Genomic DNA, 18000 nt, shown 5'->3' on the forward strand with positions numbered 1-18000 from the left:
TTGTATTTAGGAACACTGGGTTGATCCATTGCAGCAAGAGGAAATAAACACCCACTATAAATAACCTGTTGCTATTTATCCTGCCAAGGTCCTCTTTTTGTTGTAAATTAATAGATGGTTGTTCTGGTCTAGAAAGCATCTGCAGGAGAATTATCATGAGTCAATTCTTTATACCAGGGCCATCCAGTGGAACTTTCCATGATTATGTTCAAAAGGGTAGCTGGCCAAATATGGCTACTGAGCACTGGAAACGTGGCTAGGGCCACTAAGGAAGTGATTTATAATGCTATTTAATTGTTTTTAACTTCTTTATTGGAGTATAATTGCTTTACAATGGAATGCTATTTAATTTTAATTAAGTTAAATAGCCACGTGTAGCTAGTGGCTACTGACTTGGACAGCACAGCTCTAGACCCTTGGTACTCAAAGTGTGGCCTGTGGATCAGCAGTGTCTGCATCACTTTATTAGCTTGTTAGAAACGCAGAATTTCAGGCCCCACCCTAGACCTACAGATTCAGAATCTGCATGTTAACAATATCCCCAGGTGATCTGTATGCACATTAAAATCTGAAAATGGCAAGGTTATTTCTGAATGACCTGAAAATTGAAAAAAAAAAAAAAAAAAAAAGGATTGACTGAGAACCATATCTGTGGTGACCTCTTCAATTGCAGATACCCGCATCTGAGACCGGTGTCCAGCATAAGGGGGCTTCTTTCTTTGTATCTGTCTCTTATCCATCCCTTAAGCATAGCAGAAAGGGGAAAGTGAGAGAAGGGAGAGAGCCTGGAACACCGAGTCTAAGGAAAGTCAGTACAGGATATGCGGATGGGGGTGCGGTGGGAAGAGCGTGAGTTTCTCAGGGATACCTGTACAAAACAAAATGATGGAATTCCCTTGATAATTATTGACTATGGGTGATGGGTACATGGCCATTCATAGTATTATTTTCTCTTGTGTATGTATGACATTTTTTAAAATTGAAAAATAGATGTGATTTCAGAGATGATGTGTGTGATAGCCAGCCTCCAAAGTGGTCCCCAAAGATCATCTCCTCCTGGTATTCATAACTTTGTGTAGTTTCCTCCCATACTGAATCAGGGCTGGTCCATGTGACCAAAGTGGAGGTGACAGGTGTGACCTCATAAAGCTAGGTCAGGGTGACCTCTGCCTTGCTGTCTCTTGAATCTCTTGCTCCGAGGGAAGTCACCTACCGTGCTGTGAGGACACTCAGTCTTGTGGAGAGGCCTCTACAGCGAGGAGCCAGGCTCTCCGGCCAACAGCCGGCCAGTCATGAGTGAGCCATGTAACTGAGCCTCTGTGGAAGTTGATTCTCCAGCCCCAGTCAAGCCTTCCATTGACTGTAGCTCCATTTGTTTGCAACTGCCAAGCCAGAACTGCCTTTCAAGCTGCTCCTGAATCTCTGACCAACAGAAACTGTGAAAGACAATAAATGTATATTCTTGTATTAAACCACTGAATTTGGGGCAATTTGTTATACCGCAATAAAGAACTGATGCAATGTGATTTCAGAATTTCCCACACCCTGAATACCCTCCCTACATTATCACTGATGCCTGAAATAAACAGGAAAGGAAAGACCTTTTCACACTGTGCATAGGGTTAACATGCTAATACCCCTTGAAGAGATAATACATTCCCTTAAATCCATGGTAAAACATGTGACATATAAATTCTTTCTTTTGAAAACTCTTCGCAGGCTAATATATTGAGACATTAATTTCAGTCTTGTTCTTGCTGTTGTAAGAAACTAGAAAAAATAAAAAGGTAATTTCTCCCTCAGGGTCTACCATCTCAAGAACAGCTAGTCTTGAATTATAAGGTCTAGGCTCTTCTCACATCCCCTTATTCCCATGCCCAACCCCCAAAACACACACTGGTTAACAGCTTCTTGGTGTTTCAGGGACCACCCTAAAGAAGACACGCCCCCGCCCCCTTCATTTTGAGGATTAGGTAGCAGAGAAACTATGCTGGAATTGCTCCATAAGGGGAGGGGAAAGAGCTGATACTGGTTTAGGAAGAGGGCAAGTGCCAGACTTAAGGGATGAATGATTTCCCCCAGGCTGGGAAGGATTTTGGAGTTTCCAGGAATGGAAACTTGTCCCTGGCTTGTATGCACTCGGGGTGTGTGTGTGTGTGTGTGTGTGTGTGTGTGTGTGTGTGTGAGAAAGAGAGCAAGAGAGTTGCCTCACAGGGTGTCTGTGCTTGCACCAAAGATCCTCCCTTACCCCTACTCCTGCCCATCCAGCTTGTAGGCTGTGGAGCTGTACCCTTTCAGTGGTACCCCAAGAGTCGTGGAACAGTAGCATGAAGACTGAAAAATAAAGGCCCTTCTCCAAATCTTTCCCCCAAATGTTGGAACTTCACAGACCTAGAGAGAGGGGAGGGAGGAACCTCAGAACGTGACTAATGAATTTCCCGCCAACATTAAGAGCCGGGAACTGAACCAGATTTCTCTAATTTGTAAAATTAGAAGACATGTGACGCATCTTGGCCCAGAGCCAGTTGCAGCGAATTCACTTCAGTTAGACCTACTTTTCCTGAGAGAGGTTTTGGTAGGTAGAAGGATGGGGTGGTGAAGGGGCTGGAAGAAGGTGGAAGAAGTAATTGGGGAACTAAGGGGCCAGAGCCCTCCTCCCGACAGTTTTCCTCGCCAGGTCCCAACACTTTCTGAGAAGGAATGAGCGGCGCGCGACCGCCGGTCCGCCAGTCGGGCTCCGACACAAACACACGCACGTGCGCCCCGCCCCCGCCGCGCGCACGCGCCCCCAGGCTCGGCGGCGGTGACGGGCGCGCGCGCGGTGTTCGCTGCCCCCACGCCGCTCCCAGCGCTCGGATCGCGGCGCCTCCCGCTCCCGGCACCGCTGCACGCCGGCCCAGCGGACCCGGAGACGGTGGCCGTGGTCTGGGGGTTCCGACGGCGCAGCGGTCGAGGCTGCGGCGCGGGGGGAGCGGAGCGGAGCCCGGCAAGTCCCCGGGAGGCGATGTTGCCGGGCGCGGGCCCCCGCGAAAGGCGGGCGCCGCGGCAGGCCGGCCGGTGAGGCGCCGCCAGGGGAGGCCGCGACGGAGCTCCCGGACCCGCCATGGGCTGAGACACGTCCTCGCCGAGCAGGTGCAGTGAGCAGAGGTCCCGCGGGGGGAGCCCGCCCCGACAGGCCCCGGGGCCCCTCAGCCCGGTTAGGGCTCGCCCTACCCAGCCTGTGCCCCGTCGACCTTCCTTCAGCTCCTCCCCAAAGGCCCTACTGACCCTGCCTCCAGACCCGGGCCCTGCAATCCCTGTAACCCCAACAGTCCCTGACGCCCCGGCGATCCCCATCCTCCGCTCCTGTGACCCTAGCGCAGCAGGCCCTTGTGCCCACCTCCTCCTCGGTCCCAGTATTTTGAGCTCACCGCCTGCACAGTGCTTGGGAACTACCCAGCATCTCTTCCTTTCTCTTCTAGCCCAACGGGGATGGGGCCGCGGGGTGGGGGGGGTGGGGGAGAAGAGGGGAAGGCAGGAAAGTCGGTCCTTCCTGCCAGAGGCCCCAGTGACCACAAACCCATCCTCTTTCTCTTAAGCCTATGGTGAAAGTGACCCTTCCTTACCCCACCAGAACATGCCCGGGTGACTTCCTCCCAGATCTTCCTTGTGGCCTTCCTCGCCCTCCCCAGTGACACTATGCAACCCCAGTGTGACCTGCGAGGCCTCTGGCTCCTGCTGCTGTCCTTGTTCCTGCTCCTCTTTGAGGAGGCCAGAGCTGGCCGTCCCTTGGTTAGCTGTCCAGCCGCCTGCCTGTGTGCCAGCAACATCCTCAGCTGCTCCAAGCAGCAGCTGCCCAACGTGCCCCACTCCTTGCCCAGCTACACGGCGCTCCTGGACCTCAGCCACAACAACCTGAGCCGCCTGCGGGCTGAGTGGACCCCCACGCGCCTGACCCACCTGCACTCCCTGCTGCTGAGCCACAACCAGCTGAACTTCATCTCCTCTGAGGCCTTTTCCCCAGTACCCAACCTGCGCTACCTGGACCTCTCCTCCAACCAGCTGCGTACCCTGGACGAGTTCCTGTTCAGTGAATTGCAGGCGCTGGAGGTGCTGCTGCTCTACAATAACCACATTATGGCAGTTGACCGCTGCGCCTTCGACGACGTGGTCCAGCTGCAGAAACTCTACTTGAGCCAGAACCAGATCTCCCGCTTCCCTCTGGAACTGGTCAAGGAAGGAGCCAAGCTACCCAAACTAACGCTCCTGGACCTCTCCTCCAACAAGCTAAAGAACTTACCATTGCCCGACCTGCAGAAGCTGCCCGCCTGGATCAAGAATGGGCTGTACCTGCACAACAACCCGCTACACTGCGACTGTGAGCTCTACCAGCTCTTTTCCCACTGGCAGTACCGGCAGCTGAGCTCCGTGATGGACTTTCAGGAGGACCTGTACTGCATGAGCTCCAAGAAGCTGCACAATGTCTTCAGTCTGAGTTTCCTCAATTGCAGCGAGTACAAGGAACGTGCCTGGGAGGCCCACCTGGGTGACACCTTGACCATCAAGTGTGACACCAAGCAGCAGGGGATGACCAAGGTGTGGGTGACACCAAGCAATGAACGGGTGCTAGATGAGGTGGCCAACAGCACAGTGACGGTGTCCAAGGACGGCAGTCTTCATTTCCGGCGGGTGCAGGTCGAGGATGGGGGCGTGTATACCTGCTATGCCGTGGGGGAGGCTTTCAATGAGACACTGTCTGTGGAGTTGAAAGTATACAATTTCACCTTGCACGGACACCATGACACCCTCAACACAGCCTATACCACCCTCGTGGGCTGTATCCTCAGTGTGGTCCTGGTCCTCATATACCTGTACCTCACCCCTTGCCGCTGCTGGTGCCGGGGTGTCGAGAAGCCTTCCAGCCATCAAGGAGACAGCCTCAGCTCTTCCATGCTTAGTACCACACCCAACCACGATCCTATGGCTGGTGGGGACAAGGATGATGGTTTTGACCAGCGGGTGGCCTTCCTGGAACCTGCTGGAACCGGGCAGGGTCAGAACGGCAAGCTCAAGCCAGGCAACACCCTGCCGGTGCCTGAGGCGACAGGCAAGGGCCAGCGGAGGATGTCAGATCCAGAATCAGTCAGCTCGGTCTTCTCTGATACGCCCATTGTGGTGTGAGCAGGATGGGTTGGTGGGGAGATTCTGCCCCAGGAGAGGTAATGCACCCCTGAAGGATATGAGGGGATGGAAGAGAGGGCTAGCTGCCCAAGGGAGTGGGCTCCCCCCGAACTCAAGGGAATTGGTCACGGTTACAGCAACAGGCAAGACCCCAAGCAGGGTGTGGCTGCCATGATTTTCAAATATGGATATGCTAATTCTCAGGCAAATGCTACACCCCTATCCAGAGCCCTGACAGTTCTCAATGTGGTGGAAGAAGAGGAGTGTATCTGAGCTGGTGGGAATGAGGAAGGGGTGGGAGGAAGAGCGGATTCCTTAAACTTTTTTGAGGTCATCCATAGCTCCTTAAGAGAAAATTATTTGGAAAAAAAAAATCATTTTTTCCTATCTCTGCCCACCCACACCTGCGATGTTGTGTGTGCTGGCGGGAGCTTCCACAGCAGCCATGTTGGGGGAAAGCTATATTATCTTTGACCAGGAAGTCACACTTCACAGCTGGGGAAATTGGAAACCTTTGGAAAAATGAGTCAGGAAAAGGCTGAGACCTTAATCAGTAACACTCCCCAAAGCCGTTGTAAGACTTCCCACTAATGCCTTCCTCTTTCTGGGTGAGCCCTGGGTGGATGGTTCTTTGCAGGAGCCTGGCCTGTTGCCTGTCAGATACGGCAACAATGTGAGATGTGGTATCTGTGCCTTGTCCTGGGACCAGTGGTACAGAGGAGTACAACATGAACCGAGGGGTCCCTGTCACAGCATAGGTGCCAGCACAGAACTTGGAGGTGGGGGATAAACTCCAGACTGGCTAATTCCCTGGTTGGTGAAACCCTTGGTTAGCATTTGATTCCCAGCACCTGTGTGTAGCACCAGGGTGGAGGGTGCTGAAAGCAGAGCTTCTGTGGATGCCTGCCACAGACGTGGGATGGGGGCCTCTTTGCACTAGGAGGAGGAGGGTAAATCAGCCTCTATTATGTAGCATCCAGCTGGACCTACCTGATTTTTTGTGTATGCCATCTCTTCATTCAGTCTCCTGGTCAAGTTCAGGTGGGATTCTGAGTGTTCCCTAATATGCTGCTCTGCAAAGGAAGGAGTCCGGGAAAGTCTGGCCCCAGCTGGGTTAGATTGGGCTCGGGGATGGAGGGGGCCGGGTATGTATCTCTTCTGTGTTGACAAAGCCGCTTTGCTCCTCTCTTAGAGATCTCAGCCCTGCTGCAAGGCCAAAGCATGGGATCTCATCATCCGAGGAGATGGAATTGAGTGGTCTCTGCCACAGAAGAATGGCAATTTGGAGTGTGGCTAAGTCTTGCCCTCTCCACGAGGTTCCAGGCAGTCTTGTAACAGACAGTCAGTGGCACTAAACTTTGAAAAGGAGACCCTGTCAGCCAGAGGTCTGTGCAGTTGTGGTTGTCAGGCCCAAGGAACTTAAGAACAGGCCCAACGTTCCATTCCAACCCAGTTGCAGGATACTTTGGGTATAGAGACGACAACTCCCTTTGACTCTACTGCAGGCCCTGGGAGTTGGTTGCTCTGAGCTTTGGCAAGGGGACGAGCAGGGCCAAGGTGAAAACGTTCTCTGACGTTGGTCTTTTCAGTCTCTCCCCTCTCTCCCACCAAGTCTCCTTCCATCGGAAGTTCTCCAGATCTTCTAGTTTTCTGATCTCTCTTTAGGTTCCAAGAAGTGTCATTTACCTGCGGGTGAAAGCTGCTTGCTAGGAGGGCCTAACTCCCGCTGCCTATTAAGATTCGGGGAGGGGACTGGAACTCAACATCTGCTTCTTGTCTGTTCCTGGGATGTCAAGACTGCTGTCCATCCTTTATTAGTAACCTAGTTTTGTCAAGAGAGGTGCAGCATTTCCCTCAAGTACTTGCATGCTCATAGGGATGCATGCTCATAGGTCTGCATGCACCCCAGCACCTTGACTTCCATCAAGACAGTGAGTCTTCAGTCCCCACTAACGTCCACTTCCAGAGTGGTTGCCACCCATGTGCACAACTTCATGCACACAACTTTCTTGCCCTGTAGGAGAGACAGTGACCATGCCAGGCTCCACAAATACAAACTTTTGTACTTTAGATTTCTGAACTGCCTGAAGCTTCACCCACATCTCCACGACACTGAATAACTTCTCAGCAAAGGCTGGAGTTAGGAGAACTACAGGTGGAAGATCTTGAGAGAAGGGGTGATGAGGAGCTAGCTGGCTCTTCAGACCCCTCAGAAACCTTCCTTGGATTAAAGATGATATATGTGAGAAATAAATGTAGAACTAGGTCAGTGACAGACCCAGAACACTGGCAGGGGACCAGGGAGCTGTAAGTTGCTCTTCCTGTGTTAACTGCCCTGGTAAGACAGGGGCAGGAGGAAAAAGTTGTCTGGTTATATTTCAGAGACTTCTGAAGATTCTGATACTGAAGCTATAGGAACCAGGACTCCCTCCTCAGACTTACCAGGGAATCGGGGAAAAATCTCACCTCCATACTGCAGCTTCCCCTCTAGGCACCATCTGGGGCTCTGAAAATCTTTAAAGTGAATGTCAAATGAAGTGGGTCTTCTGGGGCCTTCTAGCTGAGTTCCTGAGGACTAGGAGGGCCATTTGCTTCATAAATCCTACCCAGTTTAGGGCATAATATCACTAAAAGGCCCTGAGGATCTAAGTCTCCCCACTGTATCCACTAGGTTGGCCAGTACCTACCGGTTTGAGAGACTGGTAGACGTGCCTGGCTGCCCCACCAAGAGACTGAAGTGATGAGCCTCCTCCCATGGTTTCAGTTGATAGAACCCAAAGGTAGCTTTCTACCTGGGGGATCGGGTACTCAGCATATGTAAGCTCAGTAGAACCCCGTGTAGGAAACTGCTAGCTCTGGTTATAAAGGTCGAGCCATCACCCCAACTCCCATAAACCAGACGTGTCTCCCAGGAAGCAGGTGTCCCTGGAGACAGAACGACAGGGCTGTACAATCTGTCTGTGTGATTATTTGTGATTTTTTTTCTTTGCCTGTATTTATGAGGCTCCTAGGAAGGAGCCAGGAGCAGGCATACCCCAGCTGGGGAGAGTAAAGCCAACTGATTCCAGTTTTCCGTGTGTCCTTACCTTTGTACTTCCTCGTAGCCCTGCTGGCGGAGCAAGCAGGCCTCCCCATGTCCAGGATCCTAGTCTTCCCACTTATGTACTCTCAGGCTGGCAAACCTTGGAGCCTCTGGGCTCTGAAAACTAGACAATGATCATTAAACCTGGCTTGAGTCTCTGTTCTGGCATAGTCTGTGACTGGTTTATTTATCTTTTCAGCCTGTGGCTGGGGTTCACTGGACCTCAGAAGGGTGTGGCCTGTCTAGGGGCAGAAGAGTTAAATGCTGTTATAAGGGCATGGGTTGAATCCACATCTAGGCATTAAGATGGACCAGGGGTCAGCCAACCTTTTCTGTAAACAGCCAGACAGGAAACGTGTTCAGCTTCGCAGCCCATATAGTCTCTGTTACAACTACTCAGCTGTACCGTTGTGGCAGGAAGGCAGCCACAGACAGCACACAAATGAATGACTGTGGCTCTGTTCCAGTAAAACTTTATTTATGGACATTAAAATGCAATTGCCATATCATTGTAACATGTATTTGAGGTTTTTTAACCATTTAAAAATGCACAAACTCTTACTAGCTCACAGACCATACAAAACCAGGCAGCAGGTTGGTTTTGGCCAGCAGACCATAGTTTGCCAACCTGGCAGATATTCTCAAAAGAAATGTCACTGACGCTTTAGCAAGAGAGAGTTTAGAAATTCCATGACTTGGGGCTAGAGCCTGTAAATAAAGAAGGCTTTCTGGATCCCTGGGGAGGAGGGTTGTCTCCCTGAAGAGTTCTCTTAAAAGTCTGGATCAAGCCTGCAAACTGTACCATGGAAAAATGCTTGGACTGGGTTAAAAGAAATGATGGGAGAGCAGCTCGGTTTCACAGTATTTTGATTATTACCAGTATATGTTCATGTCGTGAATGGTAACCATCTTAGTTTGGCTTAAAGTATATTAATTTAATAGGAAGGTTATTATTCATTGACAGTGTAATATGTCCTAGGCATTGCACAGAACACAGAAACGTGGTCCCCACTTTCTTGGTACAGAAGACAGCTTACCAGAAATTGGACTGGATTCTACTAAACTCTGAACATGCAGTTTCTTTGGCTACTCTCTTGGTAGGGGATTGTCATGGTGGATTCCACAAGGGAAGAGGAAATGGTATAAGGAAAAGAGAAACTAAAAGAATCAGAATTTGGGGAATTCCCTGGCGGTCCAGTGGTTAGGACTCCACACTTCCGCTACAGGGGGGCACGGGTTCAATCCCTGCTTGAGGAACTAAGATCCCGCAAGTCATGCAGTGCAGTCAAAAAATAAAATAAGAATCAGAATTTGAATAATTACCTAATTTCTTACATGGATAAAATCTTGACCAAAGGACAGTCCTCCTCTGTCTGGAAAGCTGTCTTTTTCTCTTCATGAGGAACAAGTAAAGTGGTGAGGGATGGAGACACCTCACAGCCAGCCACATCAGACCAGTCAACCTTGGCAGTCAATGCAATGACAGATGTTGATGCCAGAGCACCCCTAGAGTCTACATTTATATAGTATTTTTTAATCTTTCCAAAGCAGTTTTTGCTATGGCTGAGTTTAGCCAAGAGGGTGAGCTGATAAAGAGAACAGATCTGGGGAAGACTACTGAGAGTTCTCCCCTGTATTTTGGCCTGTGCCGAGCCCTGTCTCTGTGCCTGAAACGTTTTGATACTCCTTTCTCCATCATCCCAAGGAATCCGTGGCTGCATCTCTTCAACCCTCCCCTTCTCCCCCCTTCCCCAACCCCCCAGGGAGTTCCATAGGTCCTGGCCAAGATGTGCAGTTTTGTCTGCCATGTTTTGCAGCTCTTCCCCAGCTCCTCTTAGGTGGCACTGCAGGAGAATGGATGAGGTTAGTAGGATGGTTACCTTTTAGAACAGAAAATGGGAGTTCAGTGGATTGCCCAGCCTAGTCTCTCTTCCATCTGATCTCTCAAACTCCTTCCCTTTCTGCAGATGTAGCTCTTGTACCCCTTATCTTGTCTCCCGGGCAACCGCTGGGGAAGCTTCACTTTTCCCACCCACACTGCAGAAAAGTCTCAGGCCCATGCAGTAGTATGGTTAGCTCTTCTGGTCTGGCTACAGTGAGCCTATGCTGGATGCTTCCTCTCCCCAGGCTTCAGAGAGGAGAGCTAAAGCAGCTGCCACGTCAAGCCCTTTCATCAGGCTTATATACTGTTGTGTGGAAAACATGAAGTGTTTTCCTGCCCTGAGGCCTTCCAGTCAGACATAGGCTTTGTTACCGTCCCACAATCACAGAGGGCATGGAGAGAACCAACCTTTAGGACATGAGGCCCTGCAGGAACTTCTAGGTGCCCTACAGCACTGACACACATAAGGTGAGAGTCACTGACCCCAAAGTCGGGGGGGGGGTGTATGCATGTGCACGCCCATACAAACATGCACACAGGTTGGGGAGCACTGTAGCTGGATAGAACTTTGTGCTGCTTTTCCTGCACCTCCCACTGCTCCTTCACTTGGCCGTAGTTTGCTTTAGGCGTGGACCTAAGCAGAAAGGCCGAGCCCAGTCTTGGGCATCCTTAGAAAGCACTGTGAGATAAGTGGGAATCTGCTTTAAAGAGAGGGGTGCTGGGGGCCTCTCATGTATACTCAATGAGACAAAGTTGAATCCTCTGGTACCAGAGACTAGCCTGAAGTAGCTGCTTAATCTGCTTTTAACAGAGGTTCAAAAAATCTGGGAAATTCTAATAGCAGGTAGATTAAAAACTGGAACTTATTCCCTGCACATCGGTAACTTAGTCAAGCCTTCTGGGTGGGTGGGTGGGTAGGGAGAAGGCGGTCTTACTGGAGGGAATGGAGGAAATCTGTCTGCTTTAAGCTTAGCCCAGTGCTGGAGACTGTCTACATCAAACCACCATCCAGAGCAGTTCTGGGCCACTATCCTCCTGCCTTTCAGCTGTGTCTTCTCTGTGCCTATGCTTTGCTGAGGCCATGACTGCAATGCCTGACTAGTGTTTCATTCCTGGATCCCAGGACAGAGAAAAATAAAATAAAATAAAACCCACCAAGATTAAAAAACAAATACTGAAGCCTCTGCGCTCCTGGGGCGCCTGCCTCTCTGTGTCCACTCCAGGCAGACTGCTGGCTGTTCTCAGACCAATGGAATGGAAAGTATCCTTCTTCTAATTGAAACATAACTGCTTTCATGGCGTGTGTATGTGCGTGTGCATGTGCGTGTGTGTTTTAATTCCAATAAAGTCCTTTGAGGAGGAAGGGGCTGTGATCCTACTCCAAGAGCCTGAAACAAGGAAGGAGAAACAAACCCGTGAACAAGCCAGGGGTTGTGTCTCACAGCTCCCCACCTCCACGCTGTGCCTGGGTGAGGGCCTGAGGCAGCCTGTGGCTATCGGGGAAACCAGAGGGCTGGTGTGGCAGTGTTGTGTCCATTGCTGTGTCCAATCCCTTCCTGGATTGTCTGCTCCGCCTTTCCCTCAGAAGAGCAGAATTAGGTAGGAGAAATTTAGATAGACTTGTGACCAGGAGCTCCAGACTAAGACCAGCTCCAGGAACTTCAGGCTGGACCTGGGGGATAACTGACTCCCAGATTTGCAATCAGCCCTGTGCCTTGAAAGCACTAGCTGGCAGCACTCAGGGCAAGCTTCACTAGAGCCATAGCCTTGGTGGCATTCCTGACCTTGCATCTAGGAGGAAATGTCTGTGTTCTCCAGTGATGGCCAGCAACACAACCTCTCAGACTTGGGTCCTCTAAGCATCATTATCCATAACTGTTTATTGCCTCCCTAAAAGAAGCATAAAACCCAGAGCCAGGTTGAGTGAAAGAGAGATAAGGACAAGCACGTAATACCACCTGTTTACATCTGTTTAATGCTTTGAACTTCCCAATGCCTGTTAACATAGCATTCTGTCATCTAGCGCTCACAACATCCCTGTGAGATAGGTCAAGCAGTAAGTGATTTGCCTGTGGCCACACCAGTGTTAGGAGCTGGGTAAACCCAGACTGCAGGTTTCCTAGCTCCCAGGTCGATTCACTTTTCACTTCATGATACGTAGGCTCTTTATGCCAACCAGACGCAGGGGCAGCGGGAGCACTGAACCAGACGCCTCCCTGCTCCCTAAGCCTGCAGAGGGCCACCAGAAATGCTGAGGGAGTCAGGGGTGTCCCCTGGAGGCCAAGACAGGTCAACAGAAGGAAGGGCAGGGGTACTAGAGGTTCAAGGTCAACAGCCACCACTACCAGTGTCAGTGGAGCATGTACTACGTTCCCTACATCTTGACCTTTGTCAGGTGAAAAGGCCTTATTAGTTTACTCAGAGGATGCTCAGGGCCCGCTCCCAGAGGAAGGATGAGGCTTGGCTGGGAAGTGAGACTCCTGACCCCTCCTCCCTCTGCAGCCCAAGAAGAGGGGGAAGGTGAGGGCTGGCTGACTCAGCCTGCAAGTGCTTAGAGATCTGGAGCTGAAAAGCCCCAGCACTGTTCAGCTAATGATTATTGTTAACTCCGAACGGGTCTAGGCATAGCAGCCAGCTGGCTCAGGAAGAATGCCTGGATCTCCCACGGTGAGGTTTTAAAAACAAGACCCACTGGCAGCCATGCCCAGGGGCGGAAGGGTGGGGACGATGAGAAGGGAGGGACAGGCCAGTGTTGGAGTGGGGAGAGGTAGTCTGCGCTGTGAGAGGGTGCGGACAGAGGAGGCACAGGCTGGCAAGAGATAGCAGCCTACCTTTGATGCAGCTGAAAAGCCAAGAAGGTGAGGCTGGGAGACTTCCCCAGACAGAGCTCCTGCCATTCAACACCACCCCCCAGCCAGGGGCAGGGCGGGGGGAAGTGTTGGGGTGGGAAAGCGGTGGCTATGGGAAAGATGGGGGCTTTGGGGTGGTATGTGAACCCAGAATGGTGATCCTATTACCATTTGGATTTAGATACAAAAAGCATCTATATTTCTAATGTCCTCAAGGCTGAGTTTGAATGTAATCATATTCGGAATCAGGACTTAGTGAGCTTGATATGCAAATTTGTGCAAATGACACAGAATTTAAAAAAACTTGAACACCCTGGCTTTTTTTTTTTTAAAAGGCAAAACAGGCTGGCTACTAGCAGCTTTCCCTAGTTAGGGGACAAGGGCAAAAGGGCAGCCATTTGCTTCTCCCACAAGGCCTCTGCCTCACTCCTGAGGAGCCCAGATAACACCCCAGATGGGGAGATACAGGGAGGTGGGGGGATAGAGGGTGTAGGGAGGAGGAAACACACAAGCAAGAGGCATATGCAGCCGTCAGCCCCCGAGATCCCAGCTGGAGGAAGAGTGCTCTGGCACTGAGGTCTAATGGTTGCCCAGCTGCTGCCCCAGGATGTGAGGGCAGGTGGTGATGGAAGGAGAAAGGAGGGGAGCGGAGGGAAGTCCCCCTACAATCTGGCCAGCTGGGAAGAAGGGCTCCTCCTGGCGACCTCCTCCCTATACTGCAATCAGACTGGCTAAGCAGGAGACCACCTGTGCCCCCCTCTCTGCCCTGTGCCTCTGCCCCCCCAACCCCGAGGCCTACCGGTCAGAGAAGTGACAGCTGGGACCCCTTCCTCCTGCGGAATATAAATGACTTCCCCCTTCCTCCCAGGGCTGGGAATAGACATCAGCTGGCACTGCCCACGCAAACTGCCGGCTGTCAGCCAGCCTGCCCGCTCACCAGCCCCCGCACCACCTGGGAGGAGGCAACACCTCAGGCAGGCTCGGGCTTTATGGTGTTGCCTGCTTGGCTCCCAGAGCAAGCTGGTGAACCCCACCCAGCCTTCCTACCCTGCTATAGACAGAGTAAGACTCCCAGCACTGACTGTGGTGGGCAAGGGGAGATGGGCTCCCTGATCAAAGCGACCCTCAGTGAGAATCTCCTTCATGCAGCCCCAGCAACCATCTCTCCCAAGTTCAGAACACACTGAGGAGTTGGAGAGGGGAGAGAGGGCAATGAAAAAGACAGGAACAATCACCCTCTGCATAGCAGGGGTCCCCCTTGAGATGCTCAGGGTCTGGAGAGCTCCTAGGAGATGACACCTGACCCGGGAGGATCCTAGCGAGGTCCGCTCAGAGAACCCCTCTGCCCCTGCAGTTCTCACTCCTGTACTGTTGAATCATACCAACCTCCCTGCTTCTGAGCCACCCAGAAAGGAGGTCTTGAATCTTCTAAAGACCTGAGATATCCAAAATATTGCTATCTAGGAACATCTACCCCTGCTCCTGGGACCTAGAGCTCCAGGCCCTACACCCCAGGCCTCCCAGAGTTCCCACTGAGCTCTCTCTACCAGCCTTAACACCAATTTCCTGGCTCAGCCATTTTCAGTATTTGCCATGGTCTACGGAGGTCCCAGCTCCCCGACTGAGCCAGACGACAGTTAACCAATCTAGCAGCCAGCCCTTATCACCGAGGGCAGTCTGGGGAACTACTGATACTTTCAGTTTGGAACAAGGAGGGGTCTCTGCAGGGAAGAGAGCCCAGCCCTCATTTGCCAGCTGGCACCAAGTTCAGCCCCGTCCTGGGCCAAAGAGCTGGCAAGAGATGACACTTGAGGAAAGCTTAGCTGACGAGGGGAGAAGGGGAACCAGAGACACTTTGTTTTCTCTTAGATCAGAAGAGCCCTGCCCCATTTCCTTGACTCTTATTTTGTTCTAACAGCTTCGGAAGAGCTCCACGAAGCTATGTGCTCAGGCAAGGACCTGAGCCCTAAGAAGGACAAAACATGAGATGTTCAGGACTACTTAGCCACTGAGAATGGATGTCTCGCAGCCCTCAAGCCCAGATCCTGAAGTGAGCTGAAGGAAGTTCTTAGCTGGGCTAAGAAGCCCAGCCGAGGCTTAGTTAAGCCAATGCCCTTTTGCTCCTCCAAAAGTTTTAAAGTGACTTTAGTGCCTTTACTGTCTTGATGTTCTGGAGACCCTCACCTGGGCCCCTTCTCTCCACAGTGCCTGACCCCTTGTCCCCTGGTGCAGGGGCCAAATCGGCACAGATTCCTGAAAGGCCACGAGAGCAGACCTGTCCCTCCAGAGGGGTAAGGAGACAATGAATGTAAGAATTACACTCTGAGTCTGCTGAGTGGGCCAACCCACGGTTCAGACCTGGGAGGGTGTTCTGTGACATCAACTTGACAGACACTGAATGTTAAGAGAAATTGTTTAGAAACAATCACTCATTACACAGATGAGGAAACTGAGGTCCTGAGACATGTGACTCGCATAAGGTCCCACAATAGCGTGTACAAGGACCACACCCCATAAACAAGACCCATTGGCTCTCTCCACTACACTGCTTTCTCAAAGTGACCCAAAGAGCCATAGCTGTCATTCATAAGTTACAGGAATCCAACTTTTCACCAGGCATGCAAGCAAGAAATGACTGCCAGTACCATCACCACCACCACCCGACACTTCTGTCTCCCATCAAGAGTGGAGGCTTCAGGATCAAGCTCCCCATCACCTTTCACTTGCGCCCCGTACGTTTCCCCATTTGGGCCCACTGAGTCATCTGTCAGCAACAGCAGTTTGGGTTTCTGCAGCCCCTAGCCCAGCTAAGAAATACAAAAACCCTACCACTTCTGAAGTAGATCCCTGAAGGTCACCAAAGGAACCACTGAAGTCCAAGTCAAGTGTCCCATCTTGATTCACAGTTTGGAGGAATTCACATTTCCATTTTCTTCCTTGGCAAGTAGAAGCTGGAGATCTGGTGCATGATTACCAGGGCTGGATAGAGGGGCAGCGCCAGACACAGGTACCAGGCTGCACCTTTGATCTGGGCCTGGAACCACACAGAGTGCATACCCAGGAGCACTGTTACCGTAGCCATTAGGTAGATCACCAGTCCACATGTCAGATGGTAGAGCTTGAGGCGAGCCACCCTTGAGACCCTGGCTGCCCGGGGACAGAGGAGGCAGAGCCCACACAGTGCCTGGACGCTAGTGGCCAGCAATGTCAGAGCCCCTACCCAGCTGTGCCAGGACACCAGGTGGGGCAGCTCACTGCGGGTCCTGCTGGAGATGATAAAGCCCAGGCCCAGGGCTGCGCAGAGGATGGCTAGGGTCTGCCCCGCCCAATGGAGTCGGATCCGGGCCTTTCGGGAGCAGAAGAAGAACAGGGAGTGCTCAGGCGAGAAGAGTAGGATGGCCTCAGCCATGCAGAGGCAGAACTGTGAACACAGGAGAGGGCCAGTGAGCCTCAGACACAGCTTGGAGGCCTAAGAAAAAAGAGGTGCCCTCCTACATCCAAACAAGGAGGACAGAGGGTGGGGGCTAAAGAACTCCCACCAGGACCGCCTGCCACACAGGTCCGCATTTGTGGGCAGAACTGGGAATCCATGCTAGAGCGGAAGTCTCATCATTCAGGCTGACATCATGCCCCCACCTCCACCACAGACAATGACCCTCATTTCTTGACCAATGGGAACAGCAAATGTTAAACTTCCTCCTGAACTTTGGGAGTGGGGAGCAACTGGATTGCACCCCTTCCACTTCCTCCTTTCAGGCCCTAATGGAGAAAAAAATGGTATCTTCCATGTCCTCCCACCCCCTTAAACCACCTGACTACCTACAGCCCAGCCCTCCATGTTTCCTGATCTCACAGGTAGCAGGGAAAGATGGGGCCCTGGGCATTTCCCCCCACCTCTCTGAGCCTCAGAAAGGCTAAGCCTTCTGAAGGCTGGATGCTTCCTTAGGGGCATATCCAAACCAATCACCTGCAGAAAGAAGCCCAAACTCACCGCCAAGGCCATGAATACAGGGTGCCAGGAGAAAAGACCTAAGAATCAAAGAGAACAGACTGACGACTGGGCACCGTTGTTTCTACCCCTGTGGCTGGCTGGAGCCCAAAGAGTCTGGCTGGAGGGGAAAGGTCAGAGGAGTGTCTCCAACCCTAATGGGTAATCAGGAACTCCGGGCAAAGTGGAGCAGCCAAAGGGCCTTAGGGTGAGTAACCAAGAGGGCAAACATACCACTTTGGCCTGCGTTCCCCATTCAGCACCTCGCAGCTACCAGCCCAGTCCTAGAACAGACCTTGGCAGCCCTCCTTTACTTGTATCATCCACGAGGGCCTTTGCTTATGATGAACTAGTGAGTTCCATTCACTTCAGTCGCCTCCTCTCCTCCCATCACCCAAAGCCCCACCCTTCCAGGCCCCACCCCCAAGGCCACGCCCCACCGCGCCCTTACTACCCCTCCCTAGTCCGCCCATCCACAGCTAGGGTCCCCACTCCACGCCTCTTAGCGCTCCCAAGCGCTGCCCCTCCAGCATCTCGGCTCCGCCCCCTTCCCCGCCCCGCCTTGCACACTTACTCGTTCCTGGCCGGGACAGCACTGTCAGAAAGATGGTGAAGCCCAAAGCGACCAGGTGCGCCAAGATCCCACTGCCTCTCCGCAGCCACCGGGTCAGTCTCGGCTCCCTCTGTGGAGCGGGAACCAGACCTACCTCCAGGGACTGCATGGCGGTGCCCAGCCGCCCCACACTTCCAGCTGCCAGGGCACGTCTTCCGGGTTTGCGATCGCGGAGGCGGCCTCGGCTGCGGGAGAGGCTCCTCCCCGGGACGCCGCCGGCAATGCGGCGGTTCGTCCACAGCGCCCTCTGGGGGCTGGGGGAAAGCGCATCCGTCCTGGAGAGCCCCGAGGGCAGAAGGCGACTGGACAGCTCCGGGCCCACCGTGTGTCTTCTGCCCAACTCATGTGTATCTTTATGTCTACCCGGGCTGACGGGGCTTATGTCTCAAATAGCCTGTGGAAACTACATTTACGACAACTTATTTC

General features: G+C 52.3%; 2 protein-coding genes across 4 annotated transcripts; one reads left to right on the top strand and one right to left on the bottom strand.

The window, feature by feature from the left end:
* The first annotated feature begins 2815 nt into the window (after positions 1-2815).
* On the top strand, positions 2816-8404 carry AMIGO1 (adhesion molecule with Ig like domain 1). 2 transcript variants are annotated; one of them, XM_073809966.1, is made up of 2 exons: positions 2816-3132; positions 3579-8404. In XM_073809966.1, exon 2 carries the CDS (start codon positions 3679-3681, stop codon positions 5158-5160), a length of 1482 nt encoding a protein of 493 aa, XP_073666067.1. In that variant the 5' UTR covers positions 2816-3132; positions 3579-3678; the 3' UTR covers positions 5161-8404. The 2 variants fall into 2 exon arrangements, with proteins under 2 accessions (XP_073666067.1, XP_004320147.1); XM_004320099.4 differs by having other exon boundaries at positions 3614-8404.
* Positions 8405-12078: 3674 nt separating this feature from the next.
* Positions 12079-17683, bottom strand: CYB561D1 (cytochrome b561 family member D1). 2 transcript variants are annotated; one of them, XM_004320097.4, is made up of 3 exons: positions 17536-17683; positions 16965-17002; positions 12079-16394 (listed from the first exon to the last, which is right to left on the bottom strand). In XM_004320097.4, the coding sequence occupies exons 1-3, from the start codon at positions 17681-17683 to the stop codon at positions 15891-15893; spliced, it is 690 nt and encodes a 229-aa protein (XP_004320145.1). In that variant the 3' UTR covers positions 12079-15890. The 2 variants fall into 2 exon arrangements, with proteins under 2 accessions (XP_004320145.1, XP_019775389.1); XM_019919830.3 differs by having other exon boundaries at positions 16941-17002.
* Positions 17684-18000: the final 317 nt, after the last annotated feature.

Source organism: Tursiops truncatus, chromosome 1 (assembly GCF_011762595.2).
Source record: "Tursiops truncatus isolate mTurTru1 chromosome 1, mTurTru1.mat.Y, whole genome shotgun sequence".
Taxonomy (NCBI): Eukaryota; Metazoa; Chordata; class Mammalia; order Artiodactyla; family Delphinidae; genus Tursiops; species Tursiops truncatus.